Below are 17,105 nucleotides of genomic sequence, written 5' to 3' on the forward strand. Positions count from 1 at the left end.
CTATATTATGAGTGGAGGAAAAGAAAAATAGGAAAGAGACATAAAACATACAAAGTCCATAACATTGAACTACAAATCTTTTAATTCTCGACCAGGTAGATAAAGATGATATAGATATTTTTAAATGTATAAACATGACTGTGTGGAATTTGTTCTAGTTGTTTTAACAAACTGGCTACTGGTGTATTTCATGATACACTGTTGATCTTCTACTATTAAAGTAACAAAGATGTTTTTCAGAACTCGGGACTCTAATAAAATCAGAAGTCAAAATATCTCCATACACTAAGAGTCGCCCTCTGTGACTACGGAGTTCGAGGGCTTACAACTCTAAACAGATCTGGTTTCGATATCTATGGTGGGCAAGTATAAGAAAAACATTCAGAGGTATTACATTTTACAGAGTGTTCGCTGATTTAAACCACTAAGTTTTCCTATGAGAGACTCTTTTGATATATTGTTTTAATGTTCACATTGTTCTCTTCTCTGATGATGGTTGCACGCTGTTAATACCAGGCAAAGCACGGGCTGTTCTCCATCCAGTTATGGAGTCCTGTCGAAATACGTTTGTTAGTGCGCATTCCAGGCAGTGTGGCGCCGACCCTAGTTTAGAGCCACAGGGAGGCAATTAGTCGGTCACAACCAACTGTGACACATGTGTGTATGTGTGTCTGATTGTTATATATTATTGATATTATTATATATCATATAATCCAAGTTCATAATGAAAGTACGAAAGTTTTTTTGTTTTCTTTTTGCGATGCTAATGTAAAGATATATCCGTAGCAAGCAATTTTGGGATAGTTGGTCCATTACCACATTGCAATTTATAAGAGGGTCTGGGGCATGCCCGTTCAAAAACGTTTTGAAAATGTAATTCTGTGAAATTGAATCTTGAGCCATTTTAACTACAAATTATGCATACACACAGTGTAACGTATTAAATTAAGAGAAGCAGGTTTTAATATATAAGCTATAGATATACATGCCACCTGGCCAGGCCATGACCTAACTGACCTTACCCGCTTCGTACGGCTCTGAAAGAAGTGGTAATCATGACTGCTCTAAATTATAGCAACAGAGCAAACAAACGCAAGCCTGCCTGATATCAACAACCCGATAGATAATTGCAGAAATTAAACAGATTAATCCAATATAACTACTATAACATTCTCAAACTAACTCGAAATTAATTAGAATATTTACAATAAATCAAGAACAATATTAAAACTTAATTTCAGTTATTGAGAACAAGAGCGGTATATTTTGACTTTTGACTTTTCAGTATACTACAGTAAGAGAAGATTTTTAAAGACTGTTAAGTTAAACATTACTTCATAATTTTGCCTTGCGATAGTTATAATAAAAATATTTTTTCACTTAAGTTAAGCATTATTCTGTTATATTGCTTAACAATAGTTAGGCCTAATACTCTGGTTATATTTTGCCATCTTCCCAACCGTTAATACTTGAAATAGACTTACTTCTTCATTTACATAGTTCTCGAAAACATATGGAATAAACTTACCCCTATTACTTAATCGACACTAGCAACTGGCCAAACAAATGTAGGACCTAGTATTTATAATTTAGAATAAACTGTACAATCAGAGAATACTGATCTAAAATATCCTGAAACGGATTACAATATTTGTTCAGCGCAGATAGTCTAGTTGCTTTGCGCCATGAAACGCCAAACCAGCAAACCAACCAGTATTTGTAAAAGCTTAAGAAAAATATTTATTGGACCTGAGATATAAAAACAAAGTAACGTGTGTTTGCTGATTTCAGGGTAGTAAATCCTAATACTTACCGTTGTTGCACCGAGAGAACCACGAAATAATAGATTTGCCTTAAATGTAATAAACTGGTATGTTTTCCTTCATTTATTAAGTGCCGATTATTGACTGTAATAAGCCGGTATGTGTTCTGTTGTCTGTTAACCACTGATTATTGAATGTAATAAATCAGAATGTGTTCCATTGTTCATAAAGCACTGATTATAAGAAACTAGAGGTTAATTGTCGTCACATGCGTTAGATGTCGCAATCTAAAGAAAAATAAACTCATCTGTTTGTTCTTTCAAAATATTAAATACGAGAATTATGAGTAACGTTGATTGATATTGTGTTTGAAATTACCAACTGCACGATAATTCTGGCATAACTTACAAACAGTTGGCTTGTATTTCATCTTGTTGGTTTTGTGGCAGTGTAAATTTTTCAAGCACGAAATCTTTGAACTTGTGGTAAATAACATTTGAATATGCACACTTTTTTAACATTTGAATATAGTAAACTTAACATGTTTCAGTTTATTCATACGCAAACACACAAATAATGGAAAACACATTGTACCTAACTGTTTTATTATGCTGCTTAGGCAATAGAAACATTAAACCACCTAACTCAAAATGCATATTATACAATTAGTCGAAAAATACATAAACGCTAGTACGTTTCTAAACACTAGCCGATTACCCGTGGCGCCAGTGCATTAGATTTACTTGTGACATATTCATGACGTCATATCTGCACTCTAAGAATGGAGAAAAATAAAGTTCTTCGTGACGGAAAACGAGAAAATCTACTCCTATTGCACATAGGATAAAAAAATTTGTGGAGTTGAAAGTTGCACATCGCGAAATAAAAAAGCTATTACAATATCATATAAGCAAGAAATCCATTATAGTATGATTCTGCAATTATAAGAATTAAGTTGCATATTAACTTTCTTTACTTTTTGTTACCTAGTGTATCCGTCTCCAAGAAATGAAATATTATATATATAACTTGTTACGAAAGTATAGTATAAGTAGTCAAGACATACACTCTCCACCTCATGTATCTTCTATATTTTAACATTCTTGCTTCACCTTTCAAGTCTTTTATAATGTGCAGGTTAGTAAAGAAGGGAAAATAGTAGAGAAAATTAAAAATCTGAAGTTGATAGTTTTGTTTTTGCCTAATGATCCTATCTACTAAATTAGATCCAGAGGTAATTAAATCATGTGACATTCACAAGAGACTTAGGACAACAAAACAGTGTGAGTACACTCTCAAAATTGTCAAAATATATATTAAACAATCAGTCTAAAGATGTATAAGGTCTATTTTTGAATATGTTGGAAATAGTTTAGTTAGCAACTTCGCTCTCAAAACTCTGCCATTAGGGGGCTGAAAGAATGGAGTACCCACAGAAACAGACACTAGCACATCCTAAGATCAAGCATTAAACAGAAGGCGAGATGTCAGTAAATATGTTGTAGTATCGTGTATTATATATTACCTCATGGAACCGAAGAATCATATTTTTCATTCGCACGATGCTTCAGTGTTTACAACTGTGAACAAGCCTGCAGTGTTATCGATCCAGTAGCGAATGAGTGACGTAGTTAAAAGTAAAGTGACACAGACAGTGTGAACATGGAGAGTTATTTCATTGGTGAAGTATAGCACTGAGTCACCACGAAACCCGTGTGGTTCTGGCTCTACCCTTTCGCCCTACTGAATCTAGTTGTGTGTCAACGTGTAGGGCGAGCACACACAAGCCAGCTGTGCTATTATCAGTTGGGCGACTGTATTGACCTCAGCCTTCATGGTCGATGTTAAGAGAGATTAGATAATTAGACTGGTCAATCTCTCGATGATGACCAAGGGTCATTTATGAGAACAAAACGAACTACTTTCTTCTATCGAGTTAATCTGATTCTATACAGCACAGCTTAAAACTTCGTTAATAAAAACCACATGTGAATATCGAAATGCTTAATTTTTGCGCACTTTTGTAGTAGAGAAAAAAAACAACCTTGAACTTATTTTAAAGCCTAGTCATTAAACAGAAGATAGAAGAAACCGATACTGAGAATCAAACATTAGTGAAAGAGCATGGTAATTTAGAGTATACCAATACGCATATATATAATCTACCATCTAACTATGATATATTTTACGAAAGAAAGCATCAAAATGATATAGCGTCGAGGTCTCTTTCTAATCTATTTCAGAACGTGAACTACAGTGTGTTATAAAGTTTCGAATATTAAGAACAAAATAATTGTACGTGTTATGTAGATACTAAAACCAGAATATTTGTGATAGAAGGCAACCAATTAGAAGGAAGTGCCATATAAATATTCCTCAAGAAATAAACCGTTGTTCACAGTGGTGTACCAGTCATCTGATGTAAACTATTAGTCGTGATTATATCTATTGCATTCAATTATAGTGTTGCATAACAAACATTGTATAACTGAACGTTGTTTGTGCTCCGTAAGCTGGTTCGAACAGCTAGTTAGTTTGTTTTTGAATTTCGCGCAAAGCTACACAAGGGCTATCTGTGCTAGCCGCCCCTAATTTAGCAGTGTAAGACTAGAGGGAAGGCAGCTAGTCATCACAACCCACCGCCAACTCTTGGGCTACTCTTTTACCAACGAATAGTGGGGTTGACCATCACATTATAACGCCCCCACGGCTGATAGGGCGACCATGTTTGGTGTGACGGGGATTCGAACTCTCGATCCTCAGATTACGAGTCGAGTGCCTTAATTACCTGGCCATGCCGGACTGTTCGAATAGCGTCTTAAGATTATCACTCGTTTATAAAACTTATTTTCATGCGCATTATTTTTGTCAAAAAAAATAGTTTTCACATTAAAGCTTACAGCCTATATCATAATAATTTATAAATAAACGTTTTTGTTACGTACTAAGACTGGAGCAATATGAAGCTGTTATTTTTGTCTCTCACATTTAAGTGCTCGTTGGACTAAGAAAGTAAAACCCGTAATATAAACATCTATTTATACAATATTAAGGCTTTACTATTACTTAACCTTGAGAAACAAGTGAGCGTATTTAATAGATATACATTCAAGAAAACGTACTCTAGAAGGACGTACCATAAAGTACATACTAAATTAGAAGACATTTGGCAATGCGTTAAAATGAACTGCATCATATTCAGGATTGCATTGTTCATTTACCCAAATGAGTCAACGATAGGTTTACACAACTATAACGCTAAAATCTAGGGCTCAATTCTCCGTGACAAAAAGATCACAGATAGGCCTTTTTGTTGCTTTGAGTTAAACACTCAAACATAGTTGTTCGTAACTGAGTCATTCAACAGAGATCTTTGCAATGCAATCTAATATCAATATATAGATACAACTAAATGATGTAACGTTGGTTCCTAAAATAATTCCTTTAAAAAGCATTTTGACGTTACTAGTGACCTGTGGTACCGAATCCGGTCAATAAACAGAATTGAGAAACTTTGTTATAAAATGGCAGATTAATTAATTTTTTTCTCTTTAACTTACTTATTCTCATCATGTATGTTTATTAGATTCTTGAAAAGTTCAAAAATGGTTCTTTTATTTAAAAAAAATTATTTTAAACCTGTCTTATCGTGTGCTACTTATTAGTATGTTTTTATTCAAATGTAACTAGCGTTGAAGGAAATTGTTGCTCTTCGATGTTTGCGTGCTTAATATAATATAAAGTAACATAACTTGCATTTCATGAAAGTAGAATGTTCAAATGACCTTTAAAACAAAACATATTAATTATTACCAACGTCTCTTTCACTAAGTTTCCATGAACTTTTTATAGAATTATGATTAGACTCGCTACAGTTTCGTAAACGTACTCTGAATAGAAAATAAGGTAGGCACCAGAACTAATTACTTTATAACTGTGAATTATTCCAACACTATACCCGTATCACTTTTTCTTTTGTAGCTTTAGGCTGTAACTAAAGGAATATCGAAATGTTTATGTGAGAATAATTAAGTAACTCGCAAGTAACCATATTTGGAATGGTTCTGAATTTCATGCAAAGCTGCACGAGGGCTATCTGCGCTGCCCCTAATTTATCAATGTAAGACTAGATGGAAAGCAGCTAGTCATCACCACCCACCGTCAACTTCTTTACCAACTAATAGTGGGGTTGACCGTCATATAATAACGCATCCACGGCTGAAAGGGTGAACATGTTTCCTGTGACGGGGATTCGAACCCGCGAACCTTGGATTAAGAGTCGAGTGCCTTAACCACCCGGGCATGCCGAGCCATTCGGAATAGCACTTGAGATTTGTTTTTATTTAATGCGAAGTGTACAGACCACGCATAAAGTTTTATTTAATGAAAGTGGCAAAAGCACCCGAGTTACTGGTTGATACCTTTTATCATGTGTATAAAATTTACCATGAAAGTAAAAATATCGATCCAATTTTAAACTTAAATCGTTTCATCAACGGTTTTAATAAAAGTAAAAAAAAAATTCTAAATTAGGAAATCAACAAACATTTTTCAGTTTTGCAGTACATAAACTAACAACAAAATTAGATTATACTTTTGTTGCTAAGCAACATCACATAAAAACCATTCTTGGAACATATTGGCTTTTCTATATATTAGTTGTTAATCTAACTGATATAATAAAGGGTATTTATTCTAGGGACACATACTCGCGCACGCACGTGGATAAGCAATAATATCCGTATGCACATCCTAAGGTTTCAGTTAGTATGGATATAAAATTTCAGGTTTCTAGGTTCTTTCCTCTTGGAGCTATGAGGTAACACACACAGACACGTCTTGTTATTATATGTAGTTTCAATGTAATATATTAATACAAACAATGCAGTTACTTTAATGTGTGTTATCTGTGAGCGTTGCAAATCTTGAGCCTATAAAAACCTAAATATCATGTATTCCCTTTCCTTTACCAAGTGGGCCCGGCATGGCCAGGCGGTTAGGGCTCTCAAGTTGTGATCTGAGGGTCGCGGGTTCGAGACCCCGTCACACCAAACATGCTCGCCCTTTCAGCCGTGGGGGAGTTAAAATGTGACGGTCAATTCCACTATTCGTTGGTAAAAGAGTAGTCCAAGAGTTGGCGGTGGGTGGTGACGACTAGTTGCCTTCCCTCTCGTCTTACATTGCTAAGTTAGGGACGGCTAGTACAGATAGCCCACGTGTAGCTTTGTTTTTTAATTTTACGCAAACAAACATTCTCATGTGATTTTGACTCTTGAATCTTCAAATTGCGACTAGTTTTTATACCGTTTACTGCTAGTAGGATTCGCATATTGTATTCTATTGACTAGTTTTATGTTTTTTCCTGTTACAATACACATTGTAATGAATTGAACAAAAGTATGGATGAAAATGCTCACTTTCCTTGCAAAATAAACAAGAAAATTTCAGTAATAATGGCTGAGATTCCTGGCAGTATTAATGGTAATTTTGTTTGCATTATTTGAGTGTGTGATTCATACGTTATTAGCAACTTTAATCAATCAAATCGTGGATCCACTAGCAAGCCGATATATAAGGAATTTGTAATAGTTGTTTTAAAGCTGATGGCATGTCGGCAATACTGGAATGTAAGAGCAACGCCAAGTTTATATCCAGGCGAAAATGGGTGATGGGGTTGATTAAATATAATCATAAAATAGCGTGACGAATAATTACTGAATCTATAAAACGTATTTATATATGATGGGAGCAAAACTGTATTCTGATTATAGCATAAAAGGAAAATAATCTATTAATTTATATTTTGACACATTGAATACTTCAATCTGCAGACCAACACTCGTTGCGCTTAACACGGGGCCAGTTATTTCGTCCTATAATACACCAAAAACAAGCAAACCTTGATCAAGACAAGGATTTTGTTATTTCTTTGCTGTGGGTGCCAAAATATAGAACTGAAGTTCCATGATTCGCATCCCGTTACCACCACTCACACACACACAAAACAGCGATTTGGAGCTGTGGACGCGTGACAAGAATGACCACCAAATGCCACTGTTGACTCTGACAAAGAATAACCTTATAGAAAAAGTTGTCACAGTTAGTTCTCGTGTAGCCATGTGCACAAATCTAACAAATAGACAATTGTTTTTTCTACTGAAAACGTACGTATCAATAAAACCTTTAACGAATGATTGGACTAGGAGGAACGAGAGTGTAATTTGTTTTTTCTCAATGCAAAGTTTGTAATAATCATAACTTATATAGTGTTCTATTTTTTTCAATCTAGTCGGTTAAAATCTGTTCTAAATAGTAGTATAAACATTTATGAAGGCGTAATGTTTAACTACAACACCAGTATTGCACATTATACAGACCTCTGCATATGACAATGTATTTATACAGCTGTGAACACTCTTTAGTACTGTTATTGTTTTAGCTCTATGCGAAAACATTAATTCGGAAAATACCCCCAAAGTAAAGTGTAGGACCTGAAAAGTATCATATGAAAAACTGTTTGAAATATATATTGACGTATATTTTCAAGCATATGTTTGCCACCAGAAGGCGATGTAGTATGTTGGAAAGGGTATATGTGTATATGGTTTGAAATTTAGTTGAAATAAAATCTGACGGACAAACCTTAAAGTTTGCTATCCTTGCATATTAAGCTATCTTTTCAATATTTTATTGTCTATTTTTTAACCGCGGCTGAGTGGATCAGAGAACGGCTCTGAGTTGTATTGTTTTCGTTTCCTTAAGTACAAACTTTTAGCTTATAGTTCCGTCATCTCTTGACCGATTAGAGATTTAGTTACAGTTTCTGACTCAGGAGGTCAAACCCTTTCTACTGATGTGTTTAGCCACGCCCAAGATCTCATAGATTAATTTTTCTAATCCTGTCTAAAAGAATTTCAATTTGAGGGTAGGCTCGTAGACATCCTGATGAGCATTAAAATCGAATCGGGCATACTTGTGCCCCACGCTTGGTATTACTGGCGCACAAAAATATAACTGATTAAAAGAAAAACAAAGGTCTCAAATACTAATTTACTCTAATTCTGCCTAAAAGACTTTAAAGTGACATGGCTATTGAGGATTCCTTCTTCATTTCTTAAATGTATATAGCAAGGGTTTTAATAGTTCATTAGATAAGGACCATTTCACTAATTTTTCGTTCCAAAATGCCACATATTAAATCACATCGCTTGACGAGTACGCGCACACAAACACACTCACACACACTGTTCATCGTAGAAAGATAAGTATCTAATTATTCTCACTCTAATCACGAATGCTGTGAGTCTTACTGACAAACAAGTTTTGATCCATGAGTACTTTCAAATTGTTACCTACACTACCGAGAAAAGAACATAATTGACAAATAATATTTACAACTAAAATACTTTAGATTTCAAACGTTAAACAGAAATATTTCCAGAGACTTGGAAACCACTCGCTTGTACAAAGTTTAAAGTCGGCTTTTGATACCCGTGGTGGTGGGGACAGTATAGTAGCTCACTATATAGATTTGTGCTTAACAACAAACCTTCTAACGACTCTCTCACCTTAAACCATTCCATCCTTTTACTTTCTTAGTAGTATTTGTTTATCAATGTCCGACGTATTAATCATTTCACTATAATTCTGTTTCATTCGAACAATCAATTATTTTTCTTTTCAGGTTTTTTACCTGCTCGAGATGTTACGTGTATTAATCTTTTTCAATTTTGCGATTTCTTCTTATCTTAAGAATTATAGTCTAGAACAAATAAAGATTATTTCAATACATTCTGAACTAACTAGCACGTATCCTTTCTTTAATTTATCACACAGTTTCTATCAGCACAATATTTCTAATCTCCTGATTTTGGAGAGGACAAATTCACTTTTGCGCTAATATTTCATTACCAGGAATACCAAAAAAAGAACAGTTTCAAGGAAACAAGAGCAAACAGTGAGATTGCATGTTCTCGCCCCACCACTTCTTTTCAAGATTGCACGCTTTTATTTTAGTTAAAGTCAAACTCATCTTTGAAAGCCCAGAAACTCCTTCTGAGCACCATTTTTTATACAGTGATGAGGAGGCTCAACATTAATGTGCCCAAAAAAGTTAGAACAAATCCAATTGCACTTTACAGAGTTATAAGCTCCAAACCGCGAAAGTGCTCTGTCTCTACATTATGGAAAATACTTCAAGTTAATCCAGGATCCGAATCCGGATTTAGATCCAGACAAAATTTAGACAGCACTGTTTCATACTGACGCCTCATTGTTCTTGCAGCTTCCTCGTGCACATCAATCAGTCTATCAGTTTCTGAAATACACAGACAGACATACACACACGCGGACCAAATTGTAATGCACCGCTCCCCCCCTACGGGGAGTGAGGATAATAATATTTAGTGCATGAATACATTTCTTAATTATATAACCACAAGTATAATAAAATTATAAGATACACTTAATCATTTAGTGTTAAACAAATCAAACAAACGTAATTTCTTTAACAATTACAGAGGAAGTGGTTGGAGTTTGTTTTTTGGTATAAAGCTCCCCTCCTCCAGTGGCACAATGGCATGTCTGCAAACTCACTCCGCTAAAAACTGGGTTTCGATAGCCGTGGTGGGCAAAACACAAAGAGCCCATTGTGTATTTTTTTCTCAATTCCAAAACAAAAGTAAATTTTTGTTCATTTTACGTATTTGAATACCCGAGGAAAATTTATTTTAAAAATATTTTCATAATCGTTCCATTAACAAATGGTCCCCATAAAACTACCCTGAAATCGATTAGTAGTAATAGTTCTTCTAAAAGCGTGTAGTGTGAAATCATACTGTACATGCCACGAGCGTGTGACTTAGCCTATGGGAGTTTTAGGATATTAATGGAATTGGTGTTTACATATACACTTTTGTGTAGTTAGCAGAAACCTAATTTATAAAGCACTTTTAAGAACACAGGTTTATAAAAGAAATGGGAAAACTCAAAAATACAGTTTTAAGGTGTTTATTGGTTCCTTTTTATTCTTTTTGATATTTTTACCTAATTTTTAGGATTTTGTGTCGTAGTGTCTTCAAATCTTTGGAGGAAAAGCCTCATATTCCGATACTTACTCCAGAGGTTAATTTTTATTTCAAATTTAATATTTTATTTAAAAAAATACCCTGTTAGTATATGGCTAATTTTGCAATGTTTGAGTGTATCAAAATCAAAAGGAAATTTTGTAGACGAAATTCACAACGTTTCATGGTTGACATACATATGGGTGTATTAGGTGTCAAGTTTTATATTGTTGAATGTGAATCATAGTTGCGTGGATAAAACATTTAAATAAAAAAATACTTTCAAACAAAAATCATTTTCCAGATTCAAACGAAATCTCTTCAGTTGTGGGATAGGCGCTTGTACGTCACTATAGCAAACTACCATACGATTATAGCATTTTGAATAAGAGTTAATCCATATTATTCTCAGCTGAAGAAATATCTAACTCGAGAGAAGTGTTACTTACTATATATTTACTGACATTGCAAACAACAGCAACAGGAATGAAAAATGAATTAGAGACTAGAGTAATGAGGTTTTGAAACAGGAAAACACACATTAATTACTGTTGAATAAATATATACATTTTTCACCGATATTGGCTATCACAGTACATAACAACTAGAATCCGTTGTAAAATTAATGCAATCGTTTGGATCAAAGGGTATTCAATAGTAATTCTATATAAAATTAATTTAATAATTTGGATCCTTTGTTGCTTTGCATCCATATCTATTAGCTTTAAAATCCTGTCCATTTGAGGAAAATATCGATGTTGAGGTAAACGCCCTAAAGTGGGTGTCTCAACAATAGAGGGACAACTGTAATACGAATCTGTACGAGGATCTTGATTACACGTCAACAATCTGATGGATAATTTCTGACACGTTCTGATGAAACACTAGTAGTCTGTCCAATGTGTGTATATGTTAACTGTACTTGACAGGCAAACCAGTATCAGTGGCGACTCTGTCCAAATATCTAATGATTAATTGATTAATTTATTAATAATCCTGTCATTAAGTTTCCTTGCGAGATTGAAAATGATATTAATTTATTGTCCCCTGTTTTTAAGACACCCTCGTACAATGTATTTAACACATCAATACGCAGGAGAGAAAAAAATACACAATTACTGGATTACTTAAACAATTCGGCCGGGCATGGCCAGGTGGTTAAGGTGTTAGATTCGTAATCTGAGAGTCGCGGGCTTGTATCCCCGTCGCAACAAGCATGCTCGCCCTTTTAGCCGTGGGGGCGTTATAATATGACGGTCAATCCCACTATTCGTTGGTAAAAGAGTAGCCCAAGAGCTAGCAGTGGGTGGTGATGACTAGCTGCCTTCCCTCTGGTCTTACACTGCTAAATTAGGGACGGCTAGCGCATATAGCCCTCGTGTAGTTTTGCGCGAAAATAAAAAAAACAACAACAAAACTTGCACAATTCGACTGCTTTATCCCATTCACGTACAAAACAAATTTTGTAACATGCTTATTAAACAGAGCTTATAAGTTGTGTTCCATGTACTTGATTTGAAATTCTGAAATTTTCCCCAGTGGCACAACCGTATGTTTGCGGACTAATAATGCTAGAATCCGGATTTCGGAACCCGTGGTGGGCAGAGCACAGAGCTCATTATGTAGCTTTGTGCTTAATTACTAACAAATAAAGAAGCACTCTGAAACTTCGCTCATATATCATACGTTAGAACCAAAAGGCTACCCACAACATCTATTATAAAAAAATCGCTAACACTAAGAAACTCGTTAATCTACCCAGACTATGATCAACTGTGCCCGGCATGGCCAAGTGTGTTAAGGCGTTCGACTCGTATTCCGAGGGTCGCGGGTTCGAATTCCTGTCACACCAAATATGCTCGCCCTTTCAGCCGTGAGGGCGTTATAAAGTTACGGTCAATCCCACTATTCGTTGGTAAAAGAGTAGTCCAAGAGTTGGCGGTAGGTGGTGATGACTAGCTGCCATCCCTCTAGTCTTACACTGCTAAATTAGGGACGGCTAGCGCAGATTGCTCTCAAGTAGCTTTGCGCGAAATTCAAAATAAACAAACTACCAATTGCAGCCAAACCTACCATATACTCTTTACTTATACGTTGGTAAACAAAGCTTAACTTTAAAAAGTCAAATTCAACTCGCAATTCATCGTTAATATCACCAAGTTATTTCAGATTAGTTTTTAAACCCGCATCACGTATAGAGGTTTTCCATATTATTATTTTGTTCTTGATTTCTATATATTAACACGTGTAGAAACCGTAAAATCTACATTGACTATATTAACAAGCGCCATCTACTTTTTAAAGCCAATGAACATGTGGGAATTTCAGTAAAAACACAAAAGTTGAATAATCCCTGTATTTCCTCTGTATACCAACGCAGCAAAGAAACATGACATATCAAATATCAATGCCTTTTGCAAAGCTGACGCCAATCTGGAATCAATGATTATAGAAACCCTCCACATTAAACAACTTTACAGATTTACAACGCTAAAATCAGGAGTTCGATTACCCTTGGTGGATACAGCAGATAGTTTGATGTGGTTTTGATATAAGAAAAACAAATTACTTTCACCAACACTGAACAATATTTTCTAGTATATGCAATATTTTGTTTGTTATTTATTTCGTTTTTATTTTGTTGTGGTTTTGATTAAATAATGCCGAACAATTAAGAATAGATACCATACGTATATTTGTGTGTTCTTGTTGTGTTGAAAAATACGACTGATCTAGAAACCACGCATGGCAACTATATTCATGTATACACCTTGTAGTTCTGTTTAAGTTCATTTTGGTTCACCTAACCAAAATGTTAGTGGAAAATAAACAAATCAAATCAAAATAATACGTCTAATATTCACATTAAGGTTTTATTCCTGGTGAATTCACTAAGTAATCGATGTTGGTCCAAGTCATATCTGTATATGTCACATTTAATTACGTTACAGTAATCATTAATTATGTTTTTTATTTAAGTATAACTTCTAGTAGTTTTGTGTGCCATTCTATATTTCATTTCATCGTGTAAGTGACGTGATACTTGATGCATCGTATTCTGAAATCATCTGAAGATCCACCAGTTTCATATGGTAGTAAAATATATATATATAAGATTATTTCCAAAATATTAAAATATTTAAGTTCTTTTCATATAACGTTTGACATTATTTCAATGGCTTGTTTGTGTTTAAGTTTTCTTAACTTTTTATTGTTTTTTTTTATCCAACAGCAATTAGTCCTGTCAGTCCCAACCAACCTGACCAGCATGCCTGTTAAGAAGAGAGGAAGAGGCTTGTGTGGCTGTTTTGGTAGCAATGAACCACCGGAAATTACGTATCACGTTGTGGAGAATGGAGGAGTGGTCAACCTACAACCACATCCTCTCACTCCCACACAACCGTTACCAGATGAAGAGGAACTGAATGCAAAATTTTCTGAATTAGTCGTAAGTGAAACCAGTAGTATCAATTTAATAACAGCCACAATATTAAGGGCTCTAAGGTTTAGCTATGTCTTTTAAATACCAGCTCCCTGCTGACTTTCTATGGCATCTCGTTGTGATATTAATCATTAGATTATATTGGATGATTAATGCATAACGTCTTTGTGATTTACTTCTGCTGTTTCTACCATTTTATTGTAAAACTCCATTACTAAATACTTTGAGAGCCATTTTAACATTGACTTAGGATAAAATGTTAATTAATTTTTATTTGGCATTCAAACAAGGAGTAATTGACATCTTCAAATAAACCTTCTACGTACAATGATCATTAACACATTTTACAGTTTTTTTTAAGGAAAAATAGAAACAAATACGAATAAAAACACTACACATTTGAAATGGGCTTCCATTATCGGCGAAATATTAAAATTACGAAATTAACCTAAACGTATCTTTGTAATCATGAATCATGACTGGGATTTAAAATCGTAACAAAACCAAAGCACTTACGGTTTATTTGTTTCTTTGTGTTTGTTCAAATGAATAATTTGTAGAAATGTTGATAAAGGGCTAACAGCCAAGCAACATATCAAAAAATCATTTCAAAACTTGTTTGTTTCTTTTGTTTTTTGAATTTCGCGCAAAGTGTCTCGAGGGCTATCTGTGCTAAGCGTCCCTAATTTAACAGTGAAAGATAGGGAAGGCAGCTAGTCATCAGCATCCACCGCCAACTCTTGGGCTACTCTTTTATCAACGAATAGTGGAATTGATCATCACATTATAACGCTCCCACGGCTGAAAGGGCGAGCATGTTTGGTGTGACTGGGATTCGAACCCGCAACCCTCGGATTACGAGTCGAGTGCCTTAACCACTTGGCCATGCTGGATCTTTCAAAACTCTAACTCCAAAGTCACAGTCGTTTTGTGCACAACTTGGTGTTATAGCTTGTCTTTTGACATCATTATATTACAGGTCGACTTTTTTTACGATTGTGTTATCCTTAACGTCATTTTCCCTTCAGGAATTGACTCATACCAATTTAATTGAAACAAAATTCTGTCTGTTACTACAATCACTCACCTTCGCCCAGTGACGTAGCGGTACGTGTACGTCTCTTAACATACAACACTTAAATCGGTCTTTGACACCCTAAGTGGACACAGCACAAATCACAAATAGCCCATTGTGTTACTTTATAATTAACAATAAATAAACAAAAACAAAATACTATAATTGCTAACACATAGATTTAAACTAGGTTTTGGTTCTTCCTGGTAACATATATTCCTTTGTCTCTCTTTCTCATTTTGCCCAATAAGCCTGGTGGTTAGGACGTTCGACTCGTAATATCTCTCACTGAGCATGCTCGTCTTTTCAACCGTAAGAATGTTATAGTGTGACAATCAGTTTCACTATTCGTTGATTAAAAAAATAACCCAAGAGTTGGCGGCTGATGCTCTAATCTTTCACTGCTAAATCTAGGACTATTAACACAGATAGCTCTCGAGTAGCAGGTTTCAAAACAAACAAACTCGATCGGTTTTTATGTTCCGGAAGGAAAAGGTCAACAACGAACCTGATCCTTTCTGGTTCAAAACATAAACCGAATCCCGATGAAGAAGTTATTTGTTTTTGTTTATATCTCCAGCTCTCTTCTTTTTTGTTTCTCGTTTATCAGCTTGTCTTTTATATATATTTTCCCCGAACTACACCAAATACACTTGTTTTCCTTATTCTTTGGTTAAAGTCTCGTAATCATAAGGGTTCTTGCGGCTTCCAAATCCGCTGAGCTAAGAAAGGTGGTCGCTTCTTCAATAATTCTCTGACCACTTAGTGTCTTAGTCTCTTAATTCCATAAGAACTGACCTAAAGTCGTCGACTTATCATCCTTTTCAATTATAGCCGATTCTTGCACGAAACTTAATACAACCATGTGTTTATACTTTTAAATACAAGATCAATTTCACTTATCTGTCACCAGGAACGCCATCGACAAATCAAAAGATAAAACAAAACTCTTAATATAAAATGTTTTTGGCTATTTTCTTGTTCATTAAAACTTCTCTAACGTATGTACGAAAATATATTACTCAAAGTCGACACAATGAAACTCACGAACGTACTATAAATTTAATAAATTAATTTGTAGCGCTATTTATAGTTTCATTTTTCAGAATTAAATATATATATATACACATTTGTTATTGTCCTTTAGTTGTTGTTGTTGTTTTGGACTAAGCACAAAGCTACACAATGGGCTACCTGCGTTCTGTTCACTACGGGTATCGAAACTCTGTTTTTAGCGTTGTAAGTTCACAGACTTGTCGCTGTGCCACTGGGAGCGATCGTCCTTTAGACAAATTAATTTTGACACAATACAATACTTGAGAATTATTTATTCCTATGGATGAAAATGGCTTCATATATTGGATACCAATTGGATAATACACTGCAATCAAAACCCATAAAGTGACCACGAAACGATAACATCGTACAATAAAATAAAAAATAAACTCTTCTTTGATACTAGAAAAAGAAATGCATCTGTTTCTGAGTAATTTGACGATACTGATTCTAAAATCATGTTGAAAATCACTGATCACCTCCAGTTTTCAAGTTTTTATAGATTTATTAAAAATATTCTTATTTATCGTAAAAATAACAATTTTTCAGTATTAACTTTGTATGTTTATTAAAAATCGTATCTTTAGAATGTTAAAAAATAATACAGAATAGAAATACCAGATTTTTAAAGCAATGAGCATAATAAGATTATATACTGAAAATGTATTTATGCTATTTTCAAAATTTTCGTCATATTAACTTTT

At 34.6% G+C, this 17,105-nt stretch overlaps 1 protein-coding gene across 9 annotated transcripts in view; it reads left to right on the plus strand.

Annotated features, from left to right (window-relative positions):
- The window catches only part of LOC143252335 (disheveled-associated activator of morphogenesis 1-like), a 116,144-nt gene that overhangs the window by 50,734 nt on the left and 48,305 nt on the right, over positions 1 to 17,105 (plus strand). For all 9 annotated transcript variants that reach the window (XM_076504299.1, XM_076504302.1, XM_076504307.1 and 6 more), the window contains one exon: positions 14,061 to 14,276. In XM_076504299.1, coding sequence (XP_076360414.1) covers positions 14,061 to 14,276 — 216 coding nt within the window. The remainder of the gene's footprint in view (positions 1 to 14,060; positions 14,277 to 17,105) is intronic.

This window comes from Tachypleus tridentatus, chromosome 6, assembly GCF_004210375.1.
Source record: "Tachypleus tridentatus isolate NWPU-2018 chromosome 6, ASM421037v1, whole genome shotgun sequence".
Taxonomy (NCBI): domain Eukaryota; kingdom Metazoa; phylum Arthropoda; class Merostomata; order Xiphosura; family Limulidae; genus Tachypleus; species Tachypleus tridentatus.